The sequence below is a fragment of the Kogia breviceps genome, chromosome 11 (genome assembly GCF_026419965.1).
Source record: "Kogia breviceps isolate mKogBre1 chromosome 11, mKogBre1 haplotype 1, whole genome shotgun sequence".
Taxonomy (NCBI): Eukaryota; Metazoa; Chordata; class Mammalia; order Artiodactyla; family Physeteridae; genus Kogia; species Kogia breviceps.
In genome coordinates, this window is record NC_081320.1 from 96,748,571 (window position 1) to 96,773,034 (window position 24,464).

The 24,464-nt window shown below is 42.2% G+C and overlaps 1 protein-coding gene and 1 long non-coding RNA gene across 3 annotated transcripts in view; one reads left to right on the plus strand and one right to left on the minus strand.

Annotated features, from left to right (window-relative positions):
* Window positions 1-9,843, minus strand: part of TAF1B (TATA-box binding protein associated factor, RNA polymerase I subunit B) — a 59,395-nt gene extending 49,552 nt beyond the window's left edge. The window contains exons 1-5 of one of the 2 annotated variants that reach the window (XM_067008168.1): window positions 9,777-9,843; window positions 8,306-8,404; window positions 4,856-4,943; window positions 2,612-2,709; window positions 829-924 (exon numbers count right to left, since the gene is read on the minus strand). Coding sequence is in view for 1 of the 2 variants with exons in the window: in XM_059078382.2 (XP_058934365.1) it covers window positions 829-924; window positions 2,612-2,709; window positions 4,856-4,943; window positions 8,306-8,404; window positions 9,739-9,756 (399 nt within the window). In the remaining variant the exon portion in view is untranslated. Of the gene's footprint in view, window positions 1-828; window positions 925-2,611; window positions 2,710-4,855; window positions 4,944-8,305; window positions 8,405-9,738 lie in introns of both variants that reach the window. The other variant, XM_059078382.2, reaches the window with a different exon arrangement.
* A 44-nt stretch (window positions 9,844-9,887) lies between these two features.
* Window positions 9,888-24,464, plus strand: part of LOC136792190 (uncharacterized) — a 60,125-nt gene continuing 45,548 nt past the window's right edge. The window contains exons 1-2 of the long non-coding RNA XR_010835653.1: window positions 9,888-9,992; window positions 19,639-19,829. This is a non-coding gene — a long non-coding RNA (uncharacterized lncRNA). The remainder of the gene's footprint in view (window positions 9,993-19,638; window positions 19,830-24,464) is intronic.

Sequence of the window (24,464 nt, forward strand, 5' to 3'; positions counted from 1 at the left end):
GTGGCACACGGGCTTAGTTGCTCCACGCATGTGGGATCTTCCCGGACCAGGGCTTGAACCCATGACCCCTGCATTGGCAGGCGGATTCTTAACCACTGTGCCACCAGGGAAGCCCCCACCTGCTATTTCTAAACTTCTCGTTCTTAGGGACCTATTTCTTTCACTGCTGGGTCGCTAAATTCTGCATGTGGAACCTACGAGACCCCAACCAAACAAGGAAACACTGGGCCAAGTTTCTAAGCTCTTAACAAAAGTCTGTCAAATAGATTCAGAATCTTTTCCCAGCCCTGGAGAATAAGTATCACACATAAAACACATCAAAGCTTACCAAACCCACGTTTCTCAGCAGTGGAATCCTTCCCTACCCCAAATAAAGTGATCCACGGCACACTTACAAAGCACTAATAGCAAACTGCTAAAAATCTAACTGCTTTGACGGATGGGGGTGGGTGGTGAAACACCCAGATGATAACTGAGCTGAATCTTGAAACACCAAGTAAAGGAAGTAGGTGTTCCAAGCAGAAAGAATAATATATGCAAAAAAGCTTTTAATAGTACAATGGTAGAAACTCCTTAAGCTTCTATTTAGAAACTTAACCACAAATTTCTTTGTTTTCAACCGGTCAAAACTGGTCAAATAAGACATCAATGTCTTATTTGGGGTCAGTGTCTAGATCAGTGACCCTGTCCTTCTGGACTATAAAGGAAACCTCTTCACTGAAAATCCTCTGACAAGCATCAGAAACCCAGGTAAGGTGGAACCTCATCGTCATCTCTACCTTTCGCTAGACATGTTTTCTGGTCCCACTTTTCAGATTTGTGACTTACCGTAGTTTTCCTTCTACTGGTATAAACTGGGTTTTTACAATACGCCTGCTTGCTCTTCTGAAGGTAGCGCTTCCAAAAATTATGTAAAACTTCATTCTAAGGTAGAAGGGAAATGAGTGGTGCTTCAGGTTATGATGAAAAATATACTGGCACATGTACACCACAGAATCTCTACTCTCCTGTACTTTACATACTGCTTCCATCTAATTTAGTATTCTTACCTTTCTTACCTAAATTTCCTTAAGAAGAATGATCATTTCAGTGTCAGGTATGTGGGAAACATGGAATTAATTCTTCTTAATCTTAGATTTTAGTTCCTTAAAGTCACCTAGTTGAATCCCTTCCTTTGACAAGTTAAGCAAATTAAGATTCAGAGAAAGAAAGTAACTTACATGTGACTATACTTCCAGTTAGGGGCAAAGCTGCTACTGGGTCCAGTGACCTACTGACACCCCTCCCTCTTACTGCCCCCACCCTCGTCCAGTGAAAATAAAACAAAACAAACAAACAAAACAATTTTTCCATTTAGTCATCACCTACCTGCTAGGTACAAGGCATCCATAAGCTTGAACACAATCCTGCAAGATAGCTATTATCTCATTTTACCACTGGAGAAACTGAGTAGCTTTGCCAAAATGACCTAGCCAATAAGTAGAAAAGCCATGAATGGGATTTGGAGTCGGTCCTGATTCCAGAGCCTGTGTTCTGGCTGTGCCGTTTAACTGGTCAGGTCTAAACAGTTATACTCATTGGTTAATTTCGGAGAAACTGCTTTCAGGATTAATCCCGATGAAGCCGGTAGAAGGCTACACAGGTATAAACCTTACTGAAGCCACTTATTGGAAAACACGTATCCACAGGATGACTATGCAAGGAGAAAGCGGATCCACAAAGCCCAGGCTGCCAGTAATGTCACCTGACGCCATGCCCGTCACGGGTAAGGCTCAGAGTCTGCTTTAGGCCACGCGCTGGCCTACGGGTCACTCCGCCAACCTGCCGCAGACACTGGTTTGAACGGCAAAGGCTACTTTACGAACCTCTTCTTGGTGACTTCAGGAGACATTGATCTTTCTCCCTTTTCTTTTTGCTCTTATTTTCATTTATGAGCATATTGCTATCTACTGTCGTGTTTACTCACTCCACATATGCATGAAGCCCTCTCTCCAGCTACAGTGAATCCAGCAGCATCACTGTCACCTGGAGACTTGTTAGAACTGCAAATTCTTGGGCCCTACTCCAGACCTACTTAATCAGAAACTCTGGAATGAGGTCAAGCAATCTGTGCTTTAACAAGCCTTTTAGGTGATTCTGATACACACACACTCAAGTTTAAAAACCACTGGTTTAATGTATCACTCCACCAAGTGCATTTCCTGGAACTCAAGTCCCAATGGATGCTACCCACACATATACATGCCAAAGGATTTTGTTCTCAAATTGTGAATACTGCATACTACATCCCCTAGGAAATTAAAAAGCACATTAACACATAAAAGGCACCAATAAGTGGGCAAAGTTATTTGTTTTACTTTAACCCAGTGTTTCCTAAATACCTGAAGACTAAAACCTTATTTTCTTTTGGATGCATTGCTTATTTCTATCCTGTAGAACACACTTTGGGAATTGCTAGTCTAGTAAAAGGATTAAAGCAAAATCATCAGAAAAATGATTCTTTCTAGCAGGCCTAATGTTATTACTGATAGCCCTCCTTAGTATCACTCTAAATCTACTGTTCTTCGAACAACAAAATGTAAAGCTAACATCTAGGCACAAATGGACTTACCTTTAACTCTGGGCCTACTCCAAGGGTCTGTAAGGCCTTTGCTTGTTGATAAAGTATGTGCTGAAAACCTTCGCACACGTACCAATCCCAGCCTTTCTCTAAATGACAAATGACAGGTTTCAGATATTTGCGTTCCTAACTTACTAAATGTAATGCTGCTACATAGTTACAATTTTGTTTTATACACTTCAGCTGGAATTTGTGCATACCCCCGAGTAGAGTTTCCATTCTTATACTCTCTTGCTTCCCATCTGGCAAATCTGTACATAAATCCTAAAGCTAAACACCATTTTTATAATTTATCAGATTTTACATATTTTAAATTATCTATAATTTTTCTGAAATGTTAATGTCAGAGACAGAAAAATGAATAGTCACCACATTAAAAAAATGAAATAAGTTTTATAAATGTATACAGAATCCTAAATGAAAGGATACTCAACACTCAGCCACCGCTTCTATGACTCCTCTGTTCCAACTCACATGGAAAGGGAACAGGGAGTATTTGGAGAATGAATGAACAAAAGTGAAGATGTGACGCTCCAAGATCGCAGGAAAGGGCAATAAGAATATACAAAGTCAATAAACTGCTCAACGGCATTTTCCTTTGCTCAAGATGGTTCTAGGTTCTGGGGTGAAGCTGAAAGCAAGGACACTAAGATTTACTGAGCTCAGCCTAGTTACCAGGTATTTTAAGTGGGTTATTTTTTTCCAACCTCAAGAGATTGTGACGAGAACTGCCACTACAATGGACAAAGCTACATGTTTAAATAAAAGTACCAGTTGAAGAGAATGTTAAAATCTGTTAAGACCCTTATGTTTCACCCCTCCCTACTGGACAAATACCGTAACTCTTTGAAAAATATGTTCTGAGCGCACAGCTTCTGAAGTCTGTCACCATGGCTCGAAAAGGTTCTCTCCCCTCAGGTTGTCACAGGACTCCTATGCCCCTCCCTTACCTCAAAGGTCACAAGGTCTCCCCACCCCTGCTGTGACTAATGCACTTTCTGGAGAGGGTCTTAGCTTGTGTGGGAGTAAAACAGGAAGCCTATAATTCTGACGCTTTCCAAAGGTGAGGGAGTTTAAACTCTCCAAGCTTCATCCGTGTGCGCTCTCTCCTTCCTGCACACTGCGCTGACAAACTGACAACGTCGTATTTTAAATTCTCAGTCTGGGTTCCTAGTCTATATAATAAATGGTATTACACTCTCACTTTACAGAGGGAGAAACAACTAAGGACAAAGAGGTTGAATATAAGACCCAGCATTTAATTTGAAGCACCTGACATTCCTTCAGCAATTTAAGTTTAAAATATACAATTTTAACTATTAGATAGGTCAAGTCCAAATGAATCAGGTTTTACTCTAATAAAATTTAATTAAAATTAATCAGGTTTAGCCTAATAAAAATAGTCACCACTAAAGGTTAAACAGGAACATGAGTTGGCATTTAGGCCGTCTCTCTGTTATTCATCTAAGAACAGCAATGTGTTTCATACAGATATTCCATTAACATTCACATATGTAATACGTTTCATGTGTGTATCCTTAAAGCTACCTCGGCAAGAGCCCGCCATCCCCATTCGCCGAGTTTCAAACCTGAGGACCCGGTCCTAGGCAATTAGTCACAGAAATAAAAAGCTTCCGCTAAACTCAACCTCAGATTCTTCTCAATAACGGTGAATTATTATGTACTCACTGGATTAATGAAATAGATTACCTTCCAAAGCACACCCATGCTGAGCTTATTTTAAGGGAAAATAATTTTCCCTATTTTAAAAGGGTGTGTTCAGAATTCAGTGTGAGAAATGGATTTCCAAAAGCTGAATATCATGTTTAACTTGCCTAACCTGACAACTCCACAGCTGATTCATTTCAGAAAATAAGCATTTTTCTTTAAAAGCACAGAAAATCTTACAATAGATAACAGATATAAAACAGAAAAACATATACCAACAGACAAAAAGAAATATGCCACCTTTGCTATTATTATTTTTTGCATAATAGTTGCTCCACCGGAAAATCAAGTCATTAACAATAAGCAGAATAAAAAATGGACATGTTTTAAGACATCTGCTTCCAATTTTACCATCAATAATTATCCACTCTAATTCTACTTTGGATTACCTGCTTAAAATTCTGGCAACTTCTTTAGAATCTATTTAAAATTCCATTCCACATCCCCAAATCATGAAAGTGAAAACATGATTGAAAAATGCTAAGCACATATGAAGAAAGAGCTTACCAAGCTTTCGTTTTCTTTTAAGTCCCCGGTTGATGGCTTGTATTTTAGTATTAGGAATAGCCCCAGTGTTTATAACTTCCTTAGATCTCTGCAGGAAATAGAAACAGACCATTAAACAGACCATAAAAAGATAGCTTTACATCTCCTTAAATATACTGCCAAGCATGCTCTGGGATGTATAATGAACCAGATTGTGAGTGCCAGGACCAATGATGGTAATATTTTGGGAAAATTAGATAAAGTGTAACATTCTGGTTAGCCTTTATATTGCTTTCCAATTCGAAATTTCTCAGTACCTAAAACTGTGCCAGGAACACAGTAAACACTAAATAAATGTATGTCAAATGAATAAACTTTTACTTTAAATCAATTTTTAATTGTTTGAAACTAATTGCAAAGTCAAATTTATTCACTTTTTTCTCTATCCAAAACATACTTTGAAATTAAAATAACTTCTGTATTCATTGTAGTCAGCAATGCCTAAGCTACATACAGATTAATTTCATCCTACTTTTTTCTATGTGTTTGAATAATACTCTAAAACAGCTTTATTTATGAAATTATAAAAGTGCTACTTTTATTCTTAATCAAACCTATAGGATTTTAGAATGACTAAATGCTGAGTACAGTTCATCCCAAAGTCTTCAATTCCAAGTTCTCTCAAGGGCTGGTACCTAAGATTCTGGTTCTCTCACAACCAAAATATAAAAGAATTAGGTCTAAATGATGGGGAAAAGGTGAAGATTTTTAACCAACAGGGAACATTTATATATTTGTCCAAATTTAGAGATTTGGAATGAAATTTATCTTCAACTTTCATTAAGAACAAAAGAAATGTCTCTAACAGGATTTTTGGAAGACATCCTCTCTTGTTAAAGAAACCACATTCAAAGCAGTTCTGGTGAACCGGGTTGGCCACACTGAGAAAATAAGACGTGTCAGAATACACAACGAAGCAGTTACCCAGCAAAAACAGGTAAAACCTATGAAGAGTAGGCAAGAAAAAAAAAAGGGGGGGCTTAAAATCTGGATTAGACAAAATGTGAAATAACTAAAAACTAGAAAAAGCTACATATACAAACTGAAGCTGTAACTAATTAAATTACTGAATAGTTATATTGTGGAATATTTATATAGTCAATTAACACGTCCACAATGTTTAGAATAACACAGGACAATATTTATTAAGACAGAAGATTCAGTGGTACCCACCCACATCCCCTTTCCCTTCTCATACACAGAAAAAAAAAATAAAAGACTAAATGGAAGCTGTTGAAAGAAATGTTGTATGTTGAGATCACTGATAAGTTTAGCTTTCATTTCATAATTTCTAAATTTTCTACAATAAATCTGCTCTTATGATCATAAAAATCTATTAAACTCACACAATTCTAGCATACACCTTTATTAAATACCCACAAAATACTTCAGAGAATGTCTATAATATAAATTGGCCAGATTTAAGACCTGAAAATTTCTTTCCTGTATAAAATCAATCAAGATAACATTCTAATTCCTTTATCAATTCAGAAGGCCTTCTTCCAGACGGTGGAGTATCTAAAGCATGAGAATTGTATACAGAGTAAAAGCTGAAGGGCAATGAAAGGAGCAGAAAAACAGGGGAAGTTGTGCCACAGCTTCCACTCTTTGCAGGTGCAAAGCACCACCTCGTCGGCCGTTCCCCACCCGCTGGATCTCCACACCGCCACGCCACACCCCCGCTCTCCAGGAAGGACTGATCGTGTCACACTCTCTCTATATGAAGACAATAAAGCCAAGAGAAACCACTGAAGTTGTGCAACACAGAGCTCTGCCTATCACATGGGAGGCACTGAGATGGGTTCTGCGTCTGTCTAAAGATGGTGCCCACCCTCAAGAATGCTACATTCTTGACAAGTTATTCCATACAGGCTGATATCTTTCAAATGTGGAAACAGTGGTATTAGGGGCTTTCGGGTTAAAAAACAACTGCAGCAGATTTTATCAGACAGAAACAAACAGAAACATTATCAAAGACAGAAATAAAAGCAATTAGTTAATGTAGTTTAATTTCTCCAAAAATAGTATATGCTGACTTCATCTGCTAACGATAAACAGTCCATTTAGACACATCTTCCTTCACCATGTTTACATTTGCACTGCTGGTACAAAAGCAAAAACTGTTAATGCCTCAATATACATCAAAGCAAACTGCCCATATTTAAAGTGTACAAGCTGATGTGTGTGCATGTGTGTATGTCCACAGACCATCACCACAAACAAGGCAATGAGCATATATCCATCACATCAACAATTCCATCGAGTGAGTACATATCTTCTTAATACTCTGTGTGACCAAATGGGAAGCAGACTGAAGAACAAAGACTATCTCAAGGAAAAGCTCTCAGGTGATTGAGTTGCAAGCTAAATTAACCACTTTTCTCAAGAAAACTATGTTTTACTTCATACATTTTGTCCAGGCTTTTAGTTGTTTAAGGTGGGCTCCTGTTACTCCGTCCTGGCCAGAAGAAGTTCACACAGTTACTTATATTTGTCCCCAATTTACCTTTCTTGTATAGGCCTATATGGCAAAGGCAGTATATCTGTTCCTTCCTGGCTCTGTAGACCTTGAGCAAATCCTTTTCCAGAGAGCAGAGTCCTGGCATGTTTAGCCTGTCCCATAGCAGGCTAACCACACCCTTGATTATTTTGGTTATACTGCCCTGAAGGTGTGGTAACCAGGAGAGGACCTAGCACCCCCAGTGTGAAGGTAGCCTCATTTACCAAGGTTCCACAGGACAGCAGGCCAACCTCTACCTTAAGAGACAGGTGCGGTGGAATAAAATGACCAGTGGCGTCGGAAGCCTGAGGTTCAGGTCCTGGCTCTGCACTCTATCCATGTGACTACGGCAAACTCACTCAACTGATGAGCCTGGCTTGCCCCACCTACAGACAGGTGTAATAGTATACCTATCTCACAGGCTGTTATGAGGAGGGGATGAGTTAATGGATGAGAAAACGCGCTGTAATGTGTGAGGCACTGCACAAAGACAGAATGAGGGTGAAGCACATTTCTCGAGCTCCCATCAGTCTTTCTAACATTCCGTCTTCCAAATCTCTAAGCGACCACAATACATTAAAAACTCGTAAATAAGTGGTAACTAATAAAAATAAATGCATCATCTTGTAAGTGCAATTTTATTGATTTCCCCTTATATACATACTACACAGTCTGAATCAGGAAAACATTTGTATATGTGGCCCAACATAATTTCAAAAGCTCACCCTAAATCTGCCTTACAAAGTCTTCAACCCTTGTGTAAGCATTTGAGGACCGCTTACATTCTTCATATTTGGACAGTGCCTGAGTAATAAAAATAGAGCAGTTTTGGAGGGACCTAGGCCACATATTAGGCTGAAATTGCAACTTTTAAAGCACAAGCAAATTCATAAATGAGGTCTGTTACTTACTTCTGTAACATTGTGGCAAGAAGTGCAATAATATTTGCCTTCATCAGTGAGACCCCAAGAGACAGCAGCACACTGAGAACAGCGGTCTTTGAACTCTTTCTGTAGGAGAAAAGGAAAAGCACGTTCAATACATTGTACCTAAACCCTGCAGTTCTACTTAGAGGGTTCCCTACAATTTTACTCTATAAATAAAGAATCACTGAGAATAGAACATATACCAGAGGGATTATCTATAAACAAGAAGAACAGTTCAGTCTGAGCCATTTGAAACTGAATTAAACTATTAAAGAAATGTTTCTAAAATATGCAGTGTGTGAGGGTGAAAAAAAAAAAAAAAGACAAAGAAGACAAAGTGGTAGGGGTAAAGTGGGAAAAAAAAGATGAGTAAATAAAACTCCCTGAACATGCTCTGAGGAAACAGATAATAAGATTCAAGTATAGAGAAGACTTAAAAAATAGAAATAGCGTACCATTTGGAACTTCCTCTAGGACACTAAGAACACATACCCACCACAAAGGAGCCAGAGTTTTATTAGGGTTGTTTCAAGTTTCGATTTGTTCACTCAGCAATATAAGGAGTACCAACTATACATGCTAATGGTGAGTTCTAGTTGCTAATTTCATTAACCTAGCATCTACAGACGTTAACCCTCATTCAGTAGACATTTATTGAGCATCTACAAATGAGTAAGGCCTTCTATCACCATATGCTTCTGTACATACATAGACTGGCACCAAATTATCCATTCGCAACTCTCTGGTGCGTGAAATCTTATTATCGTTGATCTGATTACCAAATGTTCCTCTAACACCATCAAAGAGTGGCATTTTATGAAGTGGGTCAAAATGCATGCCAAATCTATTTAGTGACAAGTCGGTCAAGTTTTCAGGGACCCCATGTGAATAACTATCGTAATCTTGGAGTGTCCCCAAACCCGAATTTGGAATTCCTGCACGGGCCATGGCTAAGATTCGCAGAGACACCGGCAGGGGTTACTTGGGGGCATTCTGGTTCCAAGCCCCGCCTCCCTCGTCCAACCTCCAGCATCAAAGGGAACTTCTGGGTGGTCCCGTTTAGAGATGAGCCACGTGGGTGGCCACCCCACAAACCCCACAACTTCATCCTCCTCCCGAAACACACCCACATCGACCAACGCCCCACCGTCCCTTCACCCACAACCTCACCCAGCCAGAAACTCCAGCCTCTTCCCCCAAAGAGCGGGCACACGCGGCCCGCCAGCCCCGCCAGCCCCGCCAGCCCCATCCCTGTCCCCACGCTGCAGCCTTCCGCCCCGTCCCCGTTCGGCCAGTGGCCGCCCCCACAGCCAATCGGCGTCCTCCACCCCTTCTCCTCAGCCTCCCTCCCCGCCCGCCCCGCCGCCCCGCCGCCCCGCCGCCCCGCCGCCCAGCTGCGCGGCACTCGGCCCCCTCACCGCCTCCTCCAGGTCCATGCCGCCGCCGCCGCCGCCGCCGCCGCCGCCGCCGCCGCCGCCGCCGCCGCCGCCGCGGCCCGTTACCCCGGCAGCGAGCGCAGCTTCCGGGAGCGGCGGGAAGAGCCCTCCGGGCGGAAACCGAGACCCTTAACTTTGGATTTCCGACTCTTGCGGCGGCGGGAAAGCTTCCGCTAGCTCCGGGATGAAGCGCCACCAATCCTGCATCCCCACACAGCATCCCTTTCCTAGTCGAGGTAACTAAAACCAATCAGTAAAAAAGTGGGCAGTGCCTACTGCTGAGAGGAATCAGTCTCCTTACCGACAGCCGTTCCTTCCCGGCCGTTCTCCTGCTTTCGGGCTGCGAGGGGGGAGCGGTGGCGTGGACTCAGAGCGCTCGGGGCTCTCCACCTGGTTCTGGCACAGGAGAGGCACCGGGTTCTGGAGAAAAGAACACGTGGTTGAGTTAGACCTGGGTTTGTAATCATGGCTTTTCTGCTTCTTTGTGCCTCAATTTCCTCCTCTGTAAAAATTAGCTATTACCTGTGGGTCCCTCGCGATGAGGCCTCACATGGTAAATGCTCATTAAATTTAGCTTTATTGTTGTCCCTTCACTGGGCACTTTCATTTCATTAAACAGGCGCTGTTTTAGGTCTTGGGGATTCAGCAGTGAACAAAGTAAACAAAAATTCCTGCCTTTATGGAGATTATAATCTGGTGGGGAGAGACAAAAATACATAAGGAGAATATATGGTATGTTAAACGGGCATGAGTGCCAAGGAGAAAAATAAAACAGGAAAGGAGAATGGGACCCATACTGTGGTTTCAGTTTTAAATGGAGTGGTCAAGAAAGGTCTCCCTGAGATGGTGACCTTTGAGGCAAGGGAGCAGGAACCAAGTTGGGAACCTCATTCCCGGCAGAGGGAAGAGGGAGTACCAAGGCCCTAGTCCTGAACCTGATGCCAGACCATTTTAGGATCAGCAAGGAGGTCAGCGAGTGGCTGGAACAGTGAGCTAAAGGGAGAGTAGAAAATGAGGCAGGGGCAAAATACAGCTCTAAGGACTGAGACTTGGAGAAATTGGAGACGCTGTTGGGGGAGGTACACAATCTTACATGTTTAACAGATTACTCTGGCTGTTGCGGGGAGAGTAGACTGCTAGGGGGCAAAGGTAGAAGTTGGGAGGCAAGTCAGGAGTCTGTTACAATAATCCTGGTAGCTTGAACCAGGTAAAAGCAGTGGAGAGAGTGAGAAGTAGATTCTGGAATCTACTTCTGTATATTTTGAAGGTAGAAGGATAAGGATATCTTGATGGATAAGAAGCCCATCAAAGCAGCTATCGAGGATGAAGGGAGTCAAGGATGACTTCAGGATTTTTGTCCTGAGCACCTGGAAGGGTGAAGCTGTATTTGACAGAGTAGGGGCAGACTATGGGTGGACCAGTTTGGGGCGGGGTAGAGGAGGAATCAGGAATTTGGCTTTGGACCTGTGAAGTTAGAGATGCTTATAAGACCACTAGGTAGGATGAGAAGGCAATTGGATATAGCAGTCTAGCATTCAGAGGCAAGCTCTGGACTGGAGATATTTATTTGGGATTTATCTCTGTCTAGATGGTATTTAAAGTCATGAGAATAGAGGAGATCACCGAAGGAGTAGCTCTGTATTCACTCACTCCTTATTCACCTGTCAATTCATTTCTTTTGCAAAGTCATTAAACACCCACTATATGGCAGGCACTGTGCCGGCAATTGGGAAATGAGAGATAAACAGGACAGAGTCCTTGCCTTCAAGAGGCACCCAGTACAGTGGAGCATTCAGTCTTATTATTTTAATCATGGCATTGGATAAATGCTCTTCTCCAGCTGTCACCCAGGTCATTTACCAGGCTTGGCTCTGAAACTTCAAACTCTTTCCAAAAAACCTTACCCATCTTCAAAGCATTAAGTATTGTCATATAAACAGGTTGATTATAAGCCTCTAATTTTCTAGACAAACCCTGATTTCAAATGTTGAAATTTTACAACGGGAAGGGGGCACTGCTGAATGCCCAACTAAATTGGAGTTAGTATATTGAATTGAAATATGAGCACCACGGCATCAGGAAGTTTTGTCTTTTTGTTTATTGCTATATCCCCAGGGCCGAGAACAGTACTTAGCTTATAGGATGTGATCAATAAATATTTGTTAAATGGATGGATGACTTTGTAAGATTTTTACATATATGCAAAATAGTTTATAAATAGATGATGTATCTTGATTTGAGACTTTGGACATGTGGTTGCACAGAAATGAGTCACAGATTTTCCCAGCCATTCCTTAACAGAAAATTGAGTGTTTTGAGCAAAGTCAGACTCCTTGGAAGAAAATGTCTTCTTAGACTGTAAGACTTAGATGACTATTTCAGCAGAGCAGCTTTAATATGCATTTCTTAAAACTGGTTCACATGCCATTGCTGAACTGTCAGATTGGCACAGATGATTTTTGCTTAATGGAAATGATCAGTGGCAGAAGGGCTCAGTGAGATGGACTCTGTCTTGTACAGCAGGTGAGAGTGAATGTGGACATATTTCTTGAAAATAGTTCAGCTGCATATCAGGTGATATGGTAGAGCACTATTGAGGCAATGCCAAGAAGAGGAAACAGGGAAATAAAATTAGAATGGAGATAATAAACCCTTACAGGGATTGAAGAGTCCCTGGGCCAAGATTTGATATAACATCAAAGCCTGATTGAAGGTATTAATATATCTGAAGAAAGAATGTGTAATCAGCAAGAGAAGTATTTAGTCCTTCAATCCTAACAAAAGGAGGACCTAACCATAGCAAGGACCCCCACACCACTCTTATGCCCACGCAGTTAACGTCCCCAGGGTACCATACTTCTTAAGTGACAGACACAGAATCCAACACAAACTATTACTCAATTCTGCCTGTAGGGAGAGAGGACACTGAATATAAAGGATATTTTCTCTGGGTATAGATTACTGGATCAGCAGTTGTTCTTTCAGCTCTCTGAAGACATTCCATTTCTTCTGACTTTCATTGTTTCTGTTGAGAAGTCAGCTACCAGTGTTATCAACTGTATGCTAAGTAACTAGAAAATTCCCAATTGTTTGGAAATTAAGCAATAAACTTCTAAACAGCCCAATCAACTGAGCAGTCACAATGGACTGACAGAACATTTTGAACTGAATAAAAATGGAAATGTATCATAGCAAAATTATGAAATGCACTTAAATCTGGAGGGAAATTTATAGCCTGAAATTCATGTATTAGAGAGAAAAAAGAAAGACCGAAAATCAGTGATAGGGACATACATCTGAAGAAGTTAGAAAAAGAAGGTTAAACCAGATAATAATAATAATAATAATAATAATAATAATAATAGAAGGAAATTTAAAAGAAGAGAGATTAATAAAAGAAAAAGCAAACATTCATGGGGGGGGTCCACAAACTAATATTAACTCTTTAAAAAGAATCGTAAATTTAGTAAACCCTGGAAAGACCAATCAAGAAGAAAAGCAAAATTAACCAATATTAGAACAATAAAAGTGGCATCACTACAGATACCATAAACATTAAAAAGATCATAAGAGGATACAGCTGTAAGGCAATAAATTTGAAAATGTTGATGAATGGACAGATTCCTAGAAAAATACATAATCAAGAGCTATGCAAGAAGAAATACAAGATTTGACCAATCTTATATCTATTTAAGAAATTGACTCTAAGTAAAAAAAAAAAACTCACAAAGAAAACCTCAATCTCAAATGGCACAGCTGGTAAATTCTACCAAAATTTTGAGAAAGAAATAACACCCATCTTACACAGACTATTCCAAATAATGAAAAAAGAGAGAGCAGTTACCAATAAATTTTGTGAGGCTACCTTAAACTTGACACCCAAATCTGACAAAGATATTTCAAGAAAAGTAAAAATTAAAGTCAATTCTCTCCTCAGAACAAATGAAATATCAGCAAATTGAATGCAAGTCCTTTGCTGTATTCAGCAATATATAAATAGAACAGTAAATCAAAATGACGTTGGGTTTATTCTAGGAATGCAAGGTTGTTTTAACATTGAAAAACAATAACAACAATTTAAATAGTAATCCAGATAGTGTGGTGCAAGAATAGACAAAAGATCAATGGAACTGAATACAAAGTCCAGAAACTGACCCATAAATACATATAAGATAACCTGATTTTCAACAAAGGTGCTGCTAAAATTCAGTGGGGAAAGGATCGTTCTACAATAAATGATTATGGATCATTTGAATTGAATTCATATGAAAATTATTGACCCCCTATCTCACACAAAAATTAATTTGAAATGAATCACAGACCTACATGTGATAAGTAAAACTGTAAAGCTTCTAAGAAAAAAAAAAGTAGGTAAATATCATTACGGCTTAGGATAGGATAGATTTCCTTAAAAGATCACAAAACGGGGGCTTCCCTGGTGGTGCAGTGGTTGAGAGTCCGCCTGCCGATGCAGGGGACACGGGTTCATGCCCTGGTCCGGGAAGATCCCACATGCCACGGAGTGGCTGGGCCCGTGAGCCATGGCCACTGAGCCTGCGCGTCTGGCACCTGTGCTCCGCAATGGGAGAGGCCACAACAGTGAGAGGCCCACGTAACACAAAAAAATAAATAAATAAATAAAAAATAAATAAATAAAAGATCACAAAACGGCACTATCCATGAAAGGAAAGATTGTTATATTGGACTTCATTAAAGTTTAAAATTTTAGTTCATCAAAAGACATTGTTAAGGGAAACAAAAGACTGAGAGAAGGTATTCATAATTCATATATTCAACAAAAGACTTATCTCCATAACAAAGAATTCTTACAAATCAATTAAAAAACAATTAAAAATAGGCTAGACTTGAACAACTATTTCACAAAAGAGGACAGCTAAAAGAACAATAAATATATGGAAAGGTGCTTAACATCACGAGTCATCAGAAAAACGAAAATTAAAACAACGAGATGCCGCTACACATCTACAAGAATGACTAAATATTTTTTTAAAAAATTGAAAGTATCAAGGTTTGCCAAGAATATGGATGAATTGCATCTCTTCTACATTCCTGATGGGAGTATAAATTGAATATTTTGGAAAAGTCTTGGAAGTTATACTAAATCTATGCTAATTATGACCCAGCAATTCCACTCCTAGGTATATACCCAAGGTAAATTAGTGCATATGTTCACCAAAAGATATGTTCAATTATTTTCATAAACCTTTCTTTATAATAGCCAAAAGTTACAAACAACCAAATGTCCATCAACAGGAGAATGGACAAGCAAATGTGATTTAGTCATTCCAATGGAATACAGTACAGCAGTGAAGAAGAATGAACAACTGCTACATAAAACAACATGAATGGAACACAATGACATGCAGAAGAAGCCTCTGGTGAATTTAAAATGGCCTTAAATTTTTTGCCATTTCTCACATTGGTTCTTTTTTTTTGCATTGGTTCTTGAAGTAAAATATGATGTAACAAAAACCTGGGACTTCCCTGGTCTCTCGGGGGTTAAGAATCCACCTGCCAATGCAGGGGACACGGGTTCGAGCCCTGGTCTGGGAAGATCCCACATGCCGCGGAGCAACTAAGCCCATGCACCACAACTACTGAGCCGGTGCTCTAGAGCCCACGAGCCACATCTGCTGAGCCTGCATGCCACAACTACTGAGGCCTGTGCGCCTAGAGCCCATGCTCCGCAACAAGAGAAACTACCACAATGAGAAGCCCATACACCGTAATGAAGAATAGCCCTCACTCGCCACAACTAGAGGAAAGCCCGCATGCAGCAACGAAGACCCAATGCAGCCAAAAATAAATAAATAAATTTTTTTAAAAAACTAAAAAAGCCTAAAACATGTGCCCAGATCTAATCCTATCCTAACACATACCCTTTAGACAGCAAAATACCAGAGAAGAATTTTGAGCATGCATACCCATTATACAGATATGTATTTTTGTATATATTATATACATGCAGGACTGTTCTAGTGATGTATATTATAAAACACTCATAAATATATAAAATAAATGTTTATATGTTTACTGATAAAATAAATAAAATTTTAATTTACTTATTAACATAATAACGTATCTTTCAGTGAAAATACTAGTAAGAGTTATGTAATTAAAGAGTTCACTAGTCTTTAAATCATGGCTTAATACTGTAATACAGTGATTTGTAGTTTTTGTCCTAAGTTCAGTTTGATACTTCTTTTTAATGGCAGTCATAACAGAAAAAGCTACCTTACAAAGATGCATAGAACCAAGTGTTTTCATAACAGTGGACACATTTGCAGACATCTAGTCTCAAAATGCTCTCTCCATAGCGTGTTACTTCGAACAAAGCAGTTACTTTTTTATGCATTAAACAACTGAGTGCCTAGCTTGTGCCAGACACTTTTTATTTATTTATTTTTGGCTGCGTTGGGTCTTTGTTGCTGTGCACGGGCTTTCTCTAGTTGTGGCGAGCAAGGGCTACTCTTCATTGTGGTGCATGGGCTTCCCATTGCGGTGGCTTGTCTTTGGTGCAGAGCACGGGCTCTAGGTGCGTGGGCTTCAGTAGTTGTGGCATGCAGGCTCAGTAGTTGTGGCTCGCTGGCTCTAGAGTGCAAGCTCACTAGTGTGGCGCATGGTCTTAGTTGCTCCGTGGCATGTGGGATCTTCCCCGACCAGAGATTGAACCCATGTCCCCTGCATTGGCAGGCAGATTCTTAACCACTGCTCCACCAGAGAAGTTACCAGACACTTTTTAGATACAAGGAGGAGATAAAGCAGTAAACAAAAACATCTCTACCTCATGAAGCTTACATTCTAGCTGAGGGAGATGCATAATAAATAAATAAATAATTATAAAATATGTCAGATAGCAAAACACTGCCGTGAGGAAAAAGAAAGCAGAACATGAAGATTGGGGGTGGGTGGGAGTTGCTATTTTAGACAAAATGGCCTAGGAAGGCCTCTCAAAGGTGAAATTTGAGAGGAGACATAAAAGAACTGGGGGACTGGGACTTCCCAGTGGTCGGGTACTTAAGACTCCCCTCCCAATGCAGGGGGCCTCGGTTCGATCCCTGGTTAGGAAACTAGATCCCGTGCGCCGCAACGAAGATCCTGCGTGCTGCACCTAAGACTTGGCCCAGCCAAATAAATAAATATTTTTTTTAAAAAAAGGAACTGGGGGACCTAGCCCTTTAGATTTGTTGGGGTTTAGCACTCCCGGTGCAAAGACCTTGAGACAGTAAGGTGGTCCTTAATAAGCCAGGAGGAGGTGGCAGAGGGCAGGAGGTCAGAGAGGTGGCCGGGCCAGGTCATGAGTAAAGTCTTGTGGATAATAGTAAGGACATTAGAGCTTATTCTCGGTGAGATGGAGAGCAGAAGAGTGACGGCAGCTGACTCATAGTTGAGAAGGGTTGCACTGGGGGGTCTGGAGAGTAGATTGGAAGGGGCTGGTGGAGGAGCAGGGAGATCACTTCGGAGGCTATGGACATGACCCAGGTGCGGGCTGCTGGTAGGGTGAGGGTGGTGATGCTGATGGGAAGTGGTCACCTTCTCCATAGATTTCAAAGGCATAAGCAAAAAGTCTTTCCTTATGGGAAGGGGTGTGAGGAAAAGAGAAGAGTTACGGATGACAGCAAAGTTTGGGGTCAGACCCTGCATAAGAACGCAGTTGCCATTTTTCTGAGACAGGGAAGACTTAGGTGTGGGCTTATGGTAGAGTTTGGGGAAAAAAATCAAGAGTTCAGTTTAGAAGATGTTTAAGTTAGTGATGCCTATGTGATATCCAAGTGGAGATGCTGAACGTGCTGTCGAATAGATGTTTCATGCTCAGGGGAAACGTAGGAACCGGAGGTATAAAGTGGGGAGTTAAGAGCCTGGCTGAGGTCCTCAAGGGTCTGAGAGTAGACAGAGAAAAAGGTGTGAGGACTAAGACTGGGCGCTCCAGCATATGCACGAGGAGGGGCCAGAAGGAGGACCCGGAAAAGGAGCCTGAGCCAAATGCCTGGGCCGTAGAAGCGTAGCCAGGAGCGTGCGGTGTCCTGGACGCCAAGTGAAGAGGGCGTGTCCCAAAGGAAGAAGCCCTCAACTGTGCCCAGTGCTCTGGAGAACTATGGTAGGACAGGGACTGGGGGCTGACCAGCAGATTTGGACAATGGTGCCATCAACGACCTTGACAAGAAAGCCAAATAGAGTGTGTTCAAGAGCGTAGACCTCACTTGTGAGGACTTCTGTTGCAGATAGAGGCAGGGGAGCCGTAGCTGGTAGGCGATGTAAAGTCCAGAGAGACTTTGGTCTGCTTTGGGTTTTTTGCTTGCTTAAGAGGTTTATAAGCTGATGGAATGCAGGACTACAGGGGACTATGTCCCAGGGAGAGCGACAAGTCCCGCGACGGAACCGGGCTTGGTGTGTTTGAGGAACAAAAGGAAGCCTGTGTGTCTGGAGGGTAACAGGTGAACAGCAGAGTCATTGGCCTCGGGGTCCGACGCTGGGCCAGGCCCGATGGCTGATTGCTGAAGGTCTCCTGGACCCACGGGGCTAATACGGGGCCAGTACACCCTACAGCCCCTTCTCTGTGTTATTCCAGGCGTCCCTGGTGGGTCCTGCCTCCCGGCCACACCATCACTGGCTCCCACCAGGGCGGCGGGAAGGGACTCCCAGTGGATCAGCCACGGCTGCCTTGTCCTGCCCGCTTAACCTGGACCTGTGTGTGGGGATAACAGGCTTCACAAGATTCTGACTCGGAGAGCGCAGGGAGAGCCTGGGGCAGGAGAAAAATGAGGCCCCACATAGGCATAAGCCAGGCGTGGGGGCTCCACTGGGAGGGCAGAGACTCCCACCCCAGCAGTGGAGGAAGGAAGGGCCTGAGGACAGCAGGGTGCAGGCCTCACTTCTCACCGTTCTTGCTGAAATTCACTTCCATCTAAGGGCGTGCATTGGTTAAAACCCTCCACGAGTCTTCCGGTCAAGGGCACTAACAGCGCTGGTTTCCTGAGTGAGTGAGAGCCAATGCATATGTATCGTTTTCTGGGCCAAACACCAGTCTAAACCTGTTAACTCCTTTGAATGTTAGCAGCAGCAGCAGCCCCGTTTTACAGACAAGAAAACTAAAACAAAGAGATTTTAAATTTCTGTAAGTGGCAGAGCCAGGAGTCAAAACCAAGTAGCCTAGTGGAGAGCATAGTTTTGGCCACATGGTCCTCTCCGGAAGGTCAACCTCATGAAATACGGCAAAATACAGCACTCCACGGTAGGTCCCTGTGGCTTAGCCAGTAATAAGATATCGACTACGTTAAGAACCTGAGATGATATTGTAAGGCTCAGAAAATGTTTGAGTATAATTACTCTTAGTTCAACAGAAGCTGAGGGACAATTCAGTACCGCAAACAATATTGTTTTATTAAGAGAAAATCTGTATTTCAAGACCACAAGTGACCTAGTGGCTACTGATTTAATGGGGAAGTTATTGGAGGAGCTTGATGTGTTTCACTCTGTCAAATCCTAGCCCCAACAGGGACATTATTTAATTAGTGAGAATGTATCAAACCAAAGATCGCATGAAAACCAGAAATGACTTAGAAATTATTACACTGATTTGATGAATGCTCTGTGTTTCAACTTACATCATCTATAAGCACTTTTATTATATAAACAGATATAGTTTGGTTTATTTAGAAAATAGAAGGGAATGTATTTTTAAATTGTGATTTATGTAGAAACTTATACATAATATATATTTCCCTACCAGTTGTTAAATATGAGTCTTTCAAATATTTCTTCTGGGGCCACAGAAGGTATTTCAATTTAATTCTAAATGTGTTGAGACGTCACTGAAGGATTTTGAACAGAGGAATGACATGGTCTCATTTATTCTTTTAGTTGTTATCCAGGTCTCTGTATGGGGAACAGAGACCTGAAGATCTCTGTGGATTGAGGATGGCTAATTGGGAGTGTCGACTGAAAAAACGCACACCCTAAAAGTTGAGAATTATGTTTTATTCAGCGGACATACTGAGGACCTAAGCCCGGAGACAGCCTGTCACGTAGCTCTGAGGGATTTCTCCGAAGAGGTAAGGGAGAAAACAGGATATATAGGAATTTTTGCAGCAAACAGACAAAACCCAGGTAGTCGGAACATCAAAAGATTACTGTTAATGAAAGAAAGACCAGAATCTCAAGTTAATGAGTTCAGCACTTTTCTGCGTATGGGCAGATGCAGGATATGCTCATTGAAATCATTTCTTTGATGTGCACCTTAGCCATCCGGGGCCAGTGTCCTGCTCTCTCCATCCTGAACCCCGTCAGGGTGCACCGTGGGGGGGTGGGTTGCCTGTGGTTGCTGATGGCTTGATGACTGCCACATCCTTTGTTTACTGATATGGCAGGCGACATTCTCTGTCCACAGGAGGCTGTTACAGGAATCCAGCCCAGACGTGGGGGTACTTGGCTGAGGGCACCGTCGTCGTGGGCAAATAGGATATAGATATACTTTGGAGGTGGAGCCAACAGTGGATCGGGTGTAGTTGTGTGGAAAATCCTAGGGATCTAGGATAACGTAGTGAGGTGAATGGTGGAGCAGAGATGGTTATGAGCAGGCGTGGGGTGAAAATGAAGATGTGGGACACGTCAGGTTTGATGTGTCTCTTAGAAATACAAGAGGAGACATTACAGATAAATGAATCTGGAATTCAGAGATGTTCTGGCTGGAGACGTGGTTTGGGGCGTCCTAGTGTCAAAATGAGATTTAAAGCCCTAGGACTAAATGAGAACATCTGGGGAGCGAGAGCAGCAAGTGAATGCGAGGCGAGAGCCCCAGGCTGAGACGCGGGCTCTGTGGCGTTTAGAAGTCAGAAGGGCAGAACAATCTAGTAAAGGGAGTAGAGAAGGAGCGGCTAAGGGGAATGAGGAAAACGGGCGGACTCTGGTGACCAGAACCACGTGAAGAAAGTGTCAAGAAAGAAGAAACATCAAATGCTATTAAGAGTTAAGCATTTTAAAAAAACCCCACAAAAATAGTTAAGCATGGAGCTGAGCTTAGCACAGGACCTAGCAAGGTGCACGGCACTGACGAGGCGGTTTTAGTAACGTGTTAAGGATGACAGTTGAGTTGGAGCGGGCTCAAGGCAGAGCCGGAGGAAAAGGATAGACGGTCGGGAAAGGTCTGTAAGGAAGAGCAGGGAGGTACAGAGAGGGTAGAAATGTGAACTGTTGCAGCGGCTTTGTATGTGAATGGAAATGAAACATCGACTGGGGTGGGGGGTAGAATTACAGGATCAAAGTCCTTGAGTGGATGAGAGGGACAGATCTGACCTCCGATGAGGCCACCCTGAGGGGCTGCATTATTCTCACCTGACCAGGCCATGGAAATTCCTGGAATGTGGCCACCTCTCAGCCAGCCTGGGGCCTCTGTCTGCCGGGTGTGGCCACATCGGAGCTGGTTCCACCGCCTCCTCCGGACCTACCCCCCCCCTCCCCTGGTGTTGCCAACATCCCAGGGCTGGGAGCCCAGAACAGCTCAGCTAGATTTTAGTTAAAAGGTTCTGCTGAGTGTGGAAATAGCTAAATACTATTTCTAGGAGGCGACAGAGCAGAGACTCTGCAATCAGGAGAGTAGATTTGAATCTTGGCCCTGAAACTTACCTGCCAGCTGTGCGCCCTGGACAGATCACTTCTCTGAGTCTCAGGTTTCTCATCTGCAACGTGGAGATGATAACTTTACCAAGACGCCTTCTGAGATTGTGGCGTAGAAGCGGGCTAGTGGATGTGCAAAGGCTCCGCCGAAGCTCTGTAAGCTGGGACGTGAGATACAAATGCCATAAACTGTCACGAGGCTTCATTCACTATATCATTCCCCCATTCATCTCACAAAACAGACACAGCTTGTAGAGGAAGCGTTTCTTGGAACACATTCCTGGGCACTCCTCTCTGTGGGTTTAATTTTCATAACTAGACTTTTGAGTTTTTTTTAAAGATAAGAGCAAGTCTTGGCTCCTTGTGAGAGCCTCCAAATTTCATTACAGACATAAATATATCACGTCAAGATCACCAGCTGAAAGCGGGGAGATGTATTATTATCTTCAAAGCTTTCTGGGAACCTATTAAATGCTAATAACAAAGCACTGGGATAGTCCAGAGTGCAAACACCATTCTTGACACCTATCACAACGCACGAGCCTCCTTTCTCCCTGGGCGCCCACGAACATTTCTGCTGGAGGAAGAGAGAATGAAGTGAGTCCCCGAAGAATGGACCCTCCGAGTGCCCCAAGGCCTGCTAGCGGCCTGGCCTATCCATAACTGAAGCTGTGTTTTGCGTAGCGCTAGGGAGAAAGATAAAGAAATGAATACTGGCTGGGTACAGAGTGTTTGGCGCTATCAAAGGCTCATTACTCAGGTTATCTCATCATTGAACTGGGAGGTAATCGTTCTCTCCTCATCAAATTGGGAGGGAAATTGAGGCTCAGGAGGTCACACTGGGTCACGTGGCCAACAAGAGCCAGAGGGGGGACACTATAACTCATTTCTCCCTGCTTCAAAGCCCACTCTTTCTGCTAACAGAGTAGGTGCTTCATAAAGGTTTTCGTAGTGAATGAGTGAGTGGATGAATGAATAAAGTCCTCTGGATGCAAAATTGCCTTGTCAAAGGACATCAACAGCCAGAAGGCACAGCCCCAATTAAACAGAAGCAGAACAACCTTGTAAGATTCATGTGAGGTACTCAGAGTGTGGCCTAAATAACTCAGGAGTTTCCCGAACTCTCGAGTGATAAGATCACAGGCAAGTTGCAGAACCTGTTGGGGGCTGGTTTCTCCATTTCTAATCTTGGGGCAAACATGTCTTGCTCCTCCCTCCCTTCCAGGAAACAGAATGAACAGAACACAGGTGTTTGTAGCTCTGGCCACGAGCCTTGAAGTCCTTGAAAGATGAGTCCTGGCTTGTGACCCTCCCGTGGCCAGTACTGGCTATATAACTCATGGGGCCCAGCACAAAATGGAAATGTTATTCCCGTGGATTGAAAACTAATAAGAACTGCAAGGCGGTGGCCACAGAGCAGTAAACCGAGGCTGGGGCCCTTCCGAGTATGGGGTCCCGTGTGACTGTACAGGCTGCACACCCTCGAAGGCAGCCCTGCCTGTGGCCGTTGATTCCGGAGAAGGGAAGAAAAGATCTTAAAAGGAGATTGGTGGGACATCTTGGGAGCACCCAAAATAGGACAAATCAATAAAGTCGCCATGGAGATCGGGTTCTAGTTTCTTGAAAGACACAATTTCAGACTAGAAAAAGTGTTAACATTCATCTAGTAAGGACATATCATATGATATCACTTATTTGTGGAATCTAAAAAAATAGTACCAATGAACTTATTCACAAAACAGAAATAGAGTCACAGATGTAGAAAACGAACTTACAGTTACCAAGGGGGAAAGGAGGAGGATAAACTGGGAGATTGGGATTGGCATATACACACTGCTATATATCAAATAGGTAACTAATGAGGACCCACTGTAGAGCACAGGGAACTCTACTCAGTACTCTGTGATGACCTATACGGGAAAAGAACCTCAAAAAGAGTGGATCTATGTGTATATGTATAACTGATTCACTTTGCTGTACAGCTGAAACAAACACAACATTGTAAATCAACTCTACTCCAATAAAAACTAATAAAAACAATAAAATTCATCTAGTACTAGTCTTCCATTTTATAGGTCAGGAAATTGAGACCCAGACAGAAGCAGTGACCTGGGGAGTCGTGAGGTACCACAGGGAAGGCAGATCCTCTCTGAATCTCATTTAGTCTCCTTTTCACTGAAACAAAGCGCAGGCCAGATTGAATAATGCATTATTTCTTTTTTTTCTCCCCTATCCCCACTAAAATAACAGTAAAATAAAAGGGTTAAGTCCACTACTGTATAGCACAAGGAACTATACTCAATATTTTGTAATAACCTATAATGGAAGAGAATGTCAAAAAAGAATATATATTTATATATATGTGTGTGTATAACCAAATCACTTTGCTGTACATCTGAAACTAACACAACATTGTAAATCAACTATATTTCAATAAAATTTTTTTTAAAAAGTATTAAGTCCACAAGGACCAAGGAAATGGGAGGAGAGGCAATGGTAATTGAAGAGGATTTGAAAGTGGGCATGTGGGGTAGGAGGACACAGACCAGAAATGGGGGAATTGAGTGAAAATCTGAATACTACCCCTCCCCCTTCCTAGAATACCAGTAGCAAGTTTTATATCCCCCCTAAGGCAGGAGGTAAGAATCTTCTCTTGAGTAAATACCAGAGACTACCATTTGGGATTCTTTACGATGAGCTGGTTTGAAGTTCTGTCCTATTAGACTGAAGCCCTAGGACCCAAGTCTGGCTTATGTGCAGAGAGATTTCTAGGCTCCCAAGTGAGAGCCGATGGCTAAGTACCTCCAGACACGGGAAAGCTTCTAACTTGAAGACAGAAAACAAAACAAACAAACAAAATGGGAAAAAGAATTGGGAGGATCAGAGACAACCTCAAACTGACAATGTCCCTGAAAAGAGTAGGGATGATCTATGAAAGAAGAACCAGAAAGCTTTGGGGGGAAAAAAAAAATCCACTAAATAAGGAAAACCTCTGGAAAGTTACATATATGAGTCAAAATAAAAATTCAATATAAAAAGTAGGGCTTCCCTGGTGGTGCAGTGGTTAAGAATCT